Consider the following 12,008-nt stretch of genomic DNA (forward strand, 5'->3'; position numbering starts at 1 on the left):
TGGTTACTCTAGAAATATCCTCATGTATGTGCGATTAAATGTATACTTTAGCGGCGAGCCTACTCTGTAAATTGAACTTGATTTCCAATAATTGACTCGTTTATTTGTGACAATTGGCATTCTATAACGATTCCGAATGACCTAACGTATTAACGATACCCGATTGCTATGTAACAGGACTGATATGTTTGTTCGTTAAATATGTTAATTTTGCCAGCAAAAATATACTCTGAAAAACCTCTAGAAATATTTACGAAATAGACGTGTCCTTGCTAGTTAACATAATCCTTGCAACAAATGACGTCTTTCTTATCACAAACTAAACATTTGTAGACTGGATTTAGACCAGCCTAAACTTTAATATTGCGTCATCGCTATGCGGTTTAGCATTACCTTATCTGAAGGACATCGAAAGGTCAAACAGAGCTTACCGTAATTGCCAATATTTTAGCTTGAGATGTTCACTGCATTATAAAATACACTTTCTACGGAGATTTATTAACGGTATACACTTTTGAGTGTCTACTACTAGGTTAATCAACTTTTTCCAAAACTTGAAGGTTATATTTATTTCAGTAAAGGTCATAAAATATATATACCTACCTATTAAACAGAAACTGTACATCCTTTGAAAGGCAAACTCAGATTGCGTGAAATGTGCTTAGAATTAAAGACTACTAAACTATTTTTACGTGTACTTAACTATAACAATATACAAGATTTTTTTTTTCAGTTTAAGAGAAAAAAAACTATTAGTTATTAATGGGTTCATAGTAAAGCTTGTAATATTTTCCTAGAATATTAAACCATCGATTCAGTGCTGGTACTCTGCAACTCCTAATAGCGATCCTAACTTCAATGTTGCGGCATATCGAAATTACATAAAAAAATATCGCTATCGCTATGGCTAATGGAAGCTATTTTAAAGGGATTATCCATTACGCCATTCAATTTCAACCGTGTATAACCAAAGCATTCCAAAAAAATACAGGCATACTTGAAAAGGTTTCTTAGACAAAGCGATTTTCGTAAAACTATACATATATGTATAACATTTATATTCTTATATCTATCCAAACTGTCATGTACACAGCCCATTTAACTTTTGTCTGAGTCACATAAATGTTAAATAGCGATTCTCAAATCTTGAATGACTCACTACCACACTATCGTCAATTTCGCCATTCTTTATATCTTCGGCTCCGGTTTTATTGTTCCAGATTATCGGAACATACTCTTAACGTCATTAATTAAATTAACGTATTGTATTCTTAGTCAACGCGTAACCCAGAACCCCTGGATTTGACTGTCAGAGAAATTGTAGGGCTTGAAGCCTTGAGTATAGCTCAGTTACAGCAATCAGACCATCCGTATCACCTTGACGTCCGTCGTTCCGTTTTGTAAGGGAGTTTTTGCCGCGCACTACCACTATGTGGAACCAGCTGCCCACTGAAGTATTTCCGTATAAATTTGACTTAGGGTCCTTCAAAAACGTACCAATTATTGAAAGGCCGGCTACGCACTTGCGAGCCTTCTGGCATTGTGAGTGTCCATGGGCGGCGGTATTTATATATAAAAAAAGTTACAATATGCTAGTAGTAATTACTATTAATTAAAATTTCCGTTCCCAGTAAAAAAAGGCTACATTATTGCAATGGCTGCATAAGTCTTTATTCAGTTATAATCAGTATCTTTAATCCTATATATAATATAAAAAGACTGCACTAACAATATCACCAGAAACGAAATCCAGGTCCTTCGAGTGCGTGTAGCGCTAAATGTTTTAGGTAATAGCAAAATACATTTCTCGGTGAGCAATAAAACGGATATCACAATTACGATCGCATCGCATTAATCCAATGCTATTTGCAAACAGGGTTGACTTTAATTGTTCGTCTAACCTCTTGTCTCGACCCACATATTATTGTTAGTAACCCATTGTAGTACTAACGGTAAGAACGATATCGCGTAAATACTATAGCGCTTTAATGAACGCCTAAATACTTCACAAAATCTATTCGATAGCACTGATTTAGATTGTATGTATTATATGTATATCTTTTATGTTCAATTTTCCTACATAAAACAATACTTATCAACGAGTTTGTTTTACGACGGAATTATAGAAATTAACAGAATCAATCTTCTTTGGTCTTCTTTACATAAAGACATTTTTGGTATTTTATAACAAAGGCAGATAATCTTGAATAGAGGAAATCTTTACATTTGAAGTGAGTGTGTTCCGGAGTGAAAGCTAACAGACCCTCCACTTACCTAAGAGTGATTTCGACTTGACTAAATAAAATTTAAGGAATAAGATAATTGTACCTAATAAACAATAGTGATGTAATCAGACGGTGATAGAACATAAAATCCGGGGTTCATTTCAGAATCCCGAGGTTGCGATTATACTAAAAAATGTTGCCAGATAAGTAATTGGCGCTAAAATTAAACCAATCCGAGTATGGTGCGCTCACAAAAATGCTCAGGGGGCGTGGCACGGGGCCATTGCACCTGGCGTAGGCGCATTCCTTACGCACTCCTTGTTCTGTGTGCCCCGAACTAATTTCAAATAATTTTGATATATGCATACCTTATGGGGTGTATGGGTTACGTATTGCCAATGACTATGATTCGGAGTACATACCTAATCGTACTGTATAAAAAACAGCGGCGCTACAACCCTAAAAGTCAGGGCCTCAAGATTTCTGATGATTTGTTTTTACTTTTTTCTAATCACCATTCAGTCTCCACACTTCGACCTTTTGGGTCTAAGATACGGTTTCCTCACGATGTTTTCCTTCACCTTTTAGGCAAGTATTAAATGCGCACATAGAATATCCATTGTTAAACAACCGGGGTTCGAATCTACGATCTTAGAGATGAGAATCATGAATTAAAGAAAGAAGTCGCGGTGATTTCTGGTTTCATTCTAATATGTATTGTATATCGTAAACACGTGAGTCAAAGATTTTTTTATTTGACTGCGGTTTTGTGGCGTAAACGTAACACAATCCTTAAATGGTCAAGGTAAATTTGTCTAATCACGACCTTGGCTTGTCAGAAACAATACTTAGGCTTGTATTCTAAAACATCAAGATTGACTATTCCTAAGATGAATGTGTTTTGTATAAAGTCGTGACTGAATAAATACTATGAGACTGACAGAGTATTTTACTTAAAATATTAGTATGAAAACCCTTTCTCAGGATCAGAGTCGAAACTTGAAAAGTGTCATAGCGTTCAAGCGTCACGAAATTTTTGGAGATTATTGACACCTCCCCCCCCCCCCCCATGTAACGCGCCGTAACATTTTTCAGTACCCAAGTATAGTAAAACGTTTCCTGACCACCTAGTAACTCTTTATACCTAAACGTTACCATTATGTGGTGTAAAGTACTGGAAAGTCGAAAATAATATTAAAAATATGTAACGCGTAATTTAATCCCCGCCCCGCATCGTACTGTTTTACAAAAGGACCCCCTCCCCCCCAAAATTAATTACGTAATACTTGAACGCTCCCATACCCGTATTTAAATCAAATACGTTTTTGACACACAAAAGTAGACACAACTCTTAATCTTACAAATTTGTTTAGCGGGTAAACGACGCTATACAATTGTCATACAACGGAGACGTTTCAAACTGTCTTACTTACAGCGGAACAAGTGGCCTAAAAAGTTTTAATATGCCCCATTTAAATTGAGTTATTAAATAACTATCTATTTGTGGTTTGAGAACTAGGTTAACAAGACCTCTTAACAGTTAAGTAGTGTCTTACCATGTTATACAAATGAAAAGTGTGTCAAAGTACTAAATGGAAGTTAGCTTACGCATTAACCGCAAGTGTGGACCGGCGCCATGCCACCGTAACGAAAAATATTTAAAACCTGTTCCGGCAACGATTTAAACAAATACATGTGTGCGACCCACAAACATACGCGAAAGCGGGAAAACTAATTTGACTTTAAACTGCGGTAATGTGGGTCTCAAACGATCAATTCTGAAAATGGTCTCGTGAATTTTCCGTAACATTTATGCCTTTCAAAATAGCGCGGCAAAAGAGTCTATGGCTATAAATGTAAACACGTATCCGACTTTCACATTGCTAGAAGAATTTAACATTCTATTTGATTATCAATCGCCTGCTTGACGCTTCCCATTCGCGTCATCGAATATGGACTATGACAGCTCGCTTCGTTAGCGCAGCATTTGTCAAGATAATTGCCTGGAGTGCGCCATTTGTGTCGTTTCCGCAGCGGTGTATAATTCAAAAACGATCTATTGCGATGGCATAGAGGCTAATATTGTGTGAACTTGCAAAATTTCAAAGCCTTGACTTTGACATCTTGTCACGTGTACAATATCGAGCTGTTTTGTCCTAAATTGTCTTGGTATTCTTGAATTGTCCACTTAAGGTTAGACAGGTAATGTATTCCGATCAGGTAGGTATTTCAAAAGAATGACGAGCTCACTGAAAATCTCCGCATAAATAATGAAAAACATATACATATACATACATATTGTATAATACAAATTGCCACGTTCGGCATATAGCTAACAATAAACCAAAACAATAGAAGCATTTGCTTAATTACATACTAATTAGGAAGGTTATCCAAAACGATAAAAACTAAACGACCTTATGAAATTTTTGTGTCAAGAATTCTAATTCAAATTACTTTAGCATTGATCGTGTTTCCTGTTCTTTCATTTCGATAATACGAGACCATGAATCACCCGACATTTCTCCCACAACTGTATATAGGCGGGATATCTGCGTACTTATAATATTTAAAAGGACTTTTAGATAATGATATGTTATCAAGGTGCGCATATTTATAATTTAAAAGCTAGGTAATAAATAAAAATAAGAGTCTCAATAAAAATTTATATCGTAGACCAATAAAAAAGGTACATTTAAGGTACACAAAAGATGTACATTATAGCAGCGCAAATATTAATACAAATTAATAACCGTGTTAATTCCTTAAGAACACATCCAATTATAAAACATATTCGAATACACAACTTGAGATTTCACACTGTCACAAGGTTTATGCTCAAATACGGTAAATAAATGTAATAAAACTGGACTAGATTTCTAGGTTTGAATACTGAATGAAGCTTATCAGATAACGTCAATAGTAAATGTCCAAACAGACGTAGTATAATTTACGCAGGTGTTTTAAACGTAACCCCATTGAGGCCCGCTACACGGACGACGTGAAAAACATGAGCGAAACATTAATTAATCTGCACTCAGGTCAACTGTGATACTTCGGAGAAATTTAATTGTACTAGGAGCTCATAACCATAAGAAATAGAAGTAACAAGCCAAAGATAGTAGATTAAAATAAACAAACTGAGGTCAACAACTTTATAAATAGTCTACATGCCAAAATTTTAAAAATACCGTCCGAATATATACAACCGGTAACTAGTTTGTTAGGATATGTAAATAGTTTTAATTAATATAAAAAGACTGACAGATGTGCGCGAAGATATATATGTATATAGAACAAAATCGTTTCTTACTTTCATCTCGCTTCCCTGTATATATTTTCTTATTAAACGTGATAACCTAGTGACCTCTGTATCAATAATATTCACACGTTCCCAGTATTTATCAATAATTGTTTGTTTTTATAATTTATAGCCGATTATAAGATGCAAGTAAAGACATTATTGAAAAGTGTTTTTTTATCTTATTTTAGATCTAATATTATAGCATATTTGGTGAAAAAAAAGAAATCTAGTAATAAAAAATATTTTTGCCAATGCAACAAAACTTTAAATAAATATTGCAAAATACGTTTTTTATCGTACAATATGGTTAAGCAATAGGTTCTATTTGATACAAATCGCATTTGTTGACCGAACCTTATTTGGAGCGAGCCATAGATACCAGAGGACCCGACCAGAGATGCGCATCCTGCTCACAACGGGATAGTTTTTGTCGATAGTTTTGTATAAAAAACATCCATTCGATAAAAAGTTGTTTGACTGTTATCGTTACACAATGTTACATATTATATTTTACTAGATACGTGAAACTATATGTTATAGAAAATTAAAGTCAGGTGAGTATAATTTACTTAATATATCGAACTTATACTTCTATATTGGCTCGAATGTATAATTTTAGCTTGGGACGCTGAATATCATATCATGTCATATTCAACAACAAACGAACGAAAGATGTAAAATATAACAACACAAGTATAAGGGATTTTTTTTAATATTAGTTATTTATGAGGAAAAATCCTGATTTAGCGGTTTTATGATTTTAGATCCTGCACTAAAACCATTTTTAAACCAAAAAAACCCCAGTTAACTAAAGTGCCGAAATAGGTATGTTTTTTTTATTACGACTTTCTTTGAATAAAACGTAACGTAAGTATTGTTTTTCTAGTTTTATGTAATTTTATTGAAACTTGTTAATAAAAACAACAGGTATTGATTATACAAACAAATTTTTATGACTTCCAAAACTAATAATATTAGTTACTCATTATTTACTAAAGGTAATGTGTAGCCTTCTAGAAACTGATAAGGGACAAGAACGAATTAGCAAATACAATATTTTGCTTCACCAGATTTTATCTTGGAGCGATAGGCGATACAGCAATCATTATAAATATAAAAAAATTAAATTAGTCATGGGCTCCAGCATAGCTGCGATAATATTAAATAAATACCTCCAATTATTAGGTTTTACTACACAACTCATACTCCGTTAGATCAACACCTGAGAAGTGGTCAGCGTACCCACACAGATAAATCTGTAGCAATTCACAAATACAAGCGCACCTCGATTACGGCGATTGTACTGTAATTTAAGAAACATTGATTGATGTCGGAAATATTAAAAAAGTTGTTTGTACCCGATTAGATTCCAATGCTTCAGCACTATGTTCCTCCTTCTGCCGGAAGCAATTGGTGCATTTACTCTTGTTGAAGATGTTTGGCGCGAATTTTCTACAATCCGATCGCCCAGACATGATTGTCAGAGGTCAGGGCCTATTTCAACGTTCACTATGTCACAGTACACAGCATGGTGCTATAACACACACTAGACGGCCTTTTTAAAACCGAACACGTAGTTTATCACGCGCACCAACCGACGAGTGAACTATCAGCAAAATCACTGCAAGAAGTGAGTGTGACCGTTTAGATAAAACATATACACAACACTATTTTCATAAGTACCCGGGTACCAATGAAGTCAAACAATCGCGTAAACAAAATTTGTTTTCACGTCAAAATAAACATCGATTTAATATAGAACACGCAGAGTTAGTGAGCGCACATGAACGCGACAACTCGACCATTTTACATCTGATAGAAAAGTACGAGCAAGCAGCGAACCGAGTTGTTGTTTTACAACTTCTCTTTTCTTATTACGTGACGTTGCTTACAGGTGCATAAATGTGTGTGTTGTTTCTATGTTTGCGAAATAATATCTACCTCTCGCTCAGATGTAGCGTGATAGGCATAAGAGTATCGCGCTCACTCAATGTAATGCCAAACAAGCCTCTCCCGCCCTCTATTGAGCATGAGCACATCTACCGACAACCTATCAAGCAAACTAACCAGCTTAACGGTTAAGTTTGGTTACGGGTTTCAACATAATCGTACAGATGGCGCTTTGCTGGCAACTAAACAGTTTTTGGCCAATATATTTGACCAGAGCGATTTCAAGCCAGCCAAAATCAATTCGAAGAATTAATAAGAACACAATATTTGGTTTACTATCTAATACTATGAATAGTATAAAACGTACAAACAAAAAAATTAAACCATTTAAGCGTCAACCTTCTGAGTAGATGAGAGATACATGACGTCCGTAAAACCTTATAAGAAGTATACGTATGTTAATATCTATTAATTAGTACAGTCAAAACCGTTTATAACGACATCGTTTACAACGACCTATCGGTTATTACAACCAGATTGTATGGTCCCGTCCGAAACCCTAGTAAACTATTCAGTAAACAAACCGCTTATAACAACATCGGATACAGCGACATATCGCTTATAACGGCGAAAGTTTATCGATATTCATCGGCTATAACGACCAACCGCTTCTTTTCTCAGCAAAACAAAACAATACAAACTATTTTAAATCTTATTTATAAGCATTGAATGAATATTTAGGCATATTATTACCTACGCACTTTCTCCCAACGAACAGTTTCAGTCAACAACGATTTCCGAGGCTCTTAACGCTGTAACGATTTTGCAAAAATTTGTTGTCTTTAACCAACAGTTTGATACTGGTGATACTCATACCTTGAGGAGTATGAAACGTAAAATGAAAAAAATATTTGAGACTGGGCTAAAAAAATCAGACTGACTGATTACTTTTGTACCGAATTATTTCGTAATAAGTATTTTTGTTTCTTTTTTGACTCGTTTACATATTATAATATTAACATACCATATTATAACCCATACCTACCTATTCTAGACCGATAACTATGTACATACATATGTACTGTACTTGTGTATATGACATTGCTTATAACGACTATCGGATATAACGTCGGCAACTATACGGTCCCTTCAATGTCGTTATAACCGGTTTTGACTGTATTTACTTCCTCCAGTAGGTAATAAATGAAAAAAATTGATGTTGTCTGGTAAGAACGCCGACATATTGTGATAGGGATGTTAACAAATAATCGATTTTCTAAAAAATCGATTAAAATCGTTTTTTTTAAAAGTGAAAATCGATTTTTATATTTAAAATAATCGATTAATAATCGATTATTTTTATAATTCAATATCAATCATAGTCGATTTTTCATCTGCCACCTCCCGACAGTATGTCTGGTCTTTTATAACCTGCCCTGCGATTCTGTAACTCACTTTTCGAACCCACACAGCGGTTTTCGCAACGGCGGTCGCTCTCAAATCTGTCGTGAAGCAGTCATTTTATGATTTGGCATTCTGATAAACAATCCGCTGTGTGAGTTACAGAATCGCAGGGCAGGACCTCGAACTAACCGAGAACCGAGGGATATTCGATATACATCGATGTTTACAATGCGATACATTGAATAGATCCGATGCTTTGAAGATGTATTGATGTTTTTTTTATAAAACATCGAAAGCATGATAAAACCAGTTAATTTTACAAAAACTCAAGTTTGAATTGAACACTATAATTTAAAAGTAAAATAAATTTATTCAGCAGCACAAGGTTACATACAATAAAAAAGACAACAAAAATACTGCAATGTACTGAAAAGGCACTCATCTATTAAATTTCACTAAAATCTATCAAAACGAGATTAGGCTAATTTTGAAAAACTTTAATTTGTGTTTATAATAATTTCTATTGTTTCTTTTCAATGAATAAAACCATGATAAATAAAATATTTAAGGTGTTTATGTTTAAATGAATTCAAAAATTAGGAAAAAATCGATTGATAAAAAAATCAATTATTTCACTCATCTATCAAATTTCACCAAAATCTATCAAAACGAGATTAGGTTCATTTCGATTTTGATTATTCTAAAACTTTAATTTGTAAACTTTAATTAAAAGTTAAAACCATGATAAATAAAATATTTACCTAAGGTGTTTATTTTGAAAGGAATTCAAAAATTAGGAAAAAATCGATTAATAAAAAAATCTATTATTAATAAATAATAATCGATTTTTCATGCTAAGAAAACAATTGTACTGTAATTTAAGATTAATAAAAAAAGCGTTTTTTTTATGCAGAATGTCACATCCCTATATTGTGATTTGTGACAAGTTAGCCGTTAAGCCCGATTTACATTATCTTAAGGCCGATTTACATTATCTTAGTGTTTAGGAGAGTGCTTTAGGATAGTACTTTAGTTGAAACATGTAAACGCTACTTGCTTTAGTAAACGCTACTTGCTTTAGTACGGTTCTACTTGACTTTCAAGTTGAATCAAAATAGAATCGCTTTTTATTTTTGTTCCAAGTGATACCCCTCCCGCGCCCGCGCACCTCCGAGATCTTCCCTCGTTGTGTGTAAATGTTAACGTAAAATTGTAAACACCGTTAGATTGTAATCTATCTCGCGAGATTATAAACTGTCGAAAGATTGTGAACCTCAGCTTACTGCTTACAATTTAACATATTATTATTCGGTAGATTGTACTACACTAACTTAGTTATCATTCAAACTTCTTTGGTCAATTACAGATTAATTTTACTTTCCAACAATTTCATATAACTACCGAATAATAATACGTTAAATTGTAAGCAGTTCGTTGAGGTTCACAATCTTTCGACAGTTTATAATCTCGCGAGATAGATTACAATCTAACGGTGTTTACAATTTTACGGTGACATATACACGTAATTTAGTCAAATCTTTAGGAGAGTGCAGAAGTGCCGTGAAACGCGTGCGTGTTTTTTGATTTTTAAAGATGACTAAATGGTCGGAAGATACAACTATCAAATTTGTGTCTGAATATGTTGTTCACCAATGTTTGTGGAACGTTAAAAACAATTTATACAAAAACAAACCGGCTAGGCATTCGGCATACACTGCCTTAAAAGAAGCTATTTTGTTTATTATTTATATTTAGTTTATTTATTTCGAGTAAAATCTCGTCTTCTATTTGTTCCATAACTACAGTTAGTATTTTGCGTAGAATAGAGCGTATTTGCCGACGTCGTTGCACGTTCATTGTGGCGCTGTAATGATACTCTACTGGAAGAAATGTAAACGTTCACTCGCAACGCACTAAAGAACTTGCCTTTCAAGTTGTACTAAAGCACTCTCCTAAACACTAAGATAATGTAAATCGGCCTTTAGTGTTTAGGAGAGTGCTTTAGGAGAGTGCTTTAGGATAGTACTTTAGTTGAAACATGTAAACGCTACTTGCTTTAGTACGGTTCTACTTGACTTTCAAGTTGAATCAAAATAGAATCGCTTTTTATTTTTGTTTCAAGTGATACCCCTGCCGCGCCCGTGCACCCCCCGAGATCTTCCCTCGTTGTGTGTAAACACGTAATTTAGTCAAATCTTTAGGAGAGTGCATAAGTGCCGTGAAACGCGTGCGTGTTTTTTTATTTTTAAATATGGCGAAATGGTCGGAAGATACAACTATCAAATTTGTGTCTGAATATGTTGTTCACGAATGTTTGTGGAACGTTAAAAACAATTTATACAAAAACAAACCGGCTAGGCATTCGGCATACACTGCCATAAAAGAAGCTATTTTGTTTATTATTTATATTTAGTTTATTTATTTCGAATAAAATCTCGTCTTCTATTTGTTCCATAACTACAGTTAGTATTTTGCGTAGAATAGAGCGTATTTGCCGACGTCGTTGCGCGTTCATTGCGGCGCTGTAATGATACTCTACTGGAAGAAATGTAAACGTTCACTAGCAACGCACTAAAGCACTAAAGAACTTGCCTTTCAAGTTGTACTAAAGCACTCTCCTAAACACTAAGATAATGTAAATCGGCCTTTAGGTATCTAATGCAAAATGCTATACCGTAGAATTCTGACATTTCATGAGTGTTGCTACTAAAAAAGTTCTCCACCGAAAAAGGGACAAATTTGACTTATTTGTGGGCAATAAAAAATGCTACGTTTTATTTAATTTTTTTTAATTGCCTTTTAGGGATACATTCACTAACAAATAAATGTATATATAGACTTAGAATATGTTCAGACTCGTATTGTAATTGAAAAATGTGCCCGACCAAAAAGGTTTGCTATCACTAACATGTCAAAAAGTGATAGCTGTCAGAATTCTACGGAATTAAAAATCAGAGTATATATGTATTATATATAGCCAATAGCGCAATTCGCACAGAGTACGAAAAATTTATAATTCATGACATATTTTGACAACTCTCACTTGAGTCATTCATATTACTAATCTATAGGCTTGATTTTGAGCTAAAAAGCTAATACACAAAGTACCACAGTATACACTAACCAAGAGATGTGAAGCAAGATTTCGATTTCAATAGGATTAAGACTAGGGCTCATTATCCCAT

General features: G+C 34.2%; 1 protein-coding gene across 3 annotated transcripts in view; it reads right to left on the bottom strand.

Moving 5' to 3' along the window:
- LOC125054549 (protein outspread-like) overlaps nt 1-7,358 on the bottom strand; it is a 229,401-nt gene extending 222,043 nt beyond the window's left edge. For 2 of the 3 annotated variants that reach the window (XM_047656515.1, XM_047656516.1), the window contains exon 1: nt 6,888-7,357. In XM_047656515.1, coding sequence (XP_047512471.1) covers nt 6,888-7,004 — 117 coding nt within the window. In that variant the 5' untranslated portion in view covers nt 7,005-7,357. Of the gene's footprint in view, nt 1-6,887 lie in introns of all 3 variants that reach the window. The other variant, XM_047656514.1, reaches the window with a different exon arrangement.
- Nucleotides 7,359-12,008: the final 4,650 nt, after the last annotated feature.

Source organism: Pieris napi, chromosome 12, assembly GCF_905475465.1.
Source record: "Pieris napi chromosome 12, ilPieNapi1.2, whole genome shotgun sequence".
Lineage (NCBI taxonomy): Eukaryota > Metazoa > Arthropoda > Insecta > Lepidoptera > Pieridae > Pieris > Pieris napi.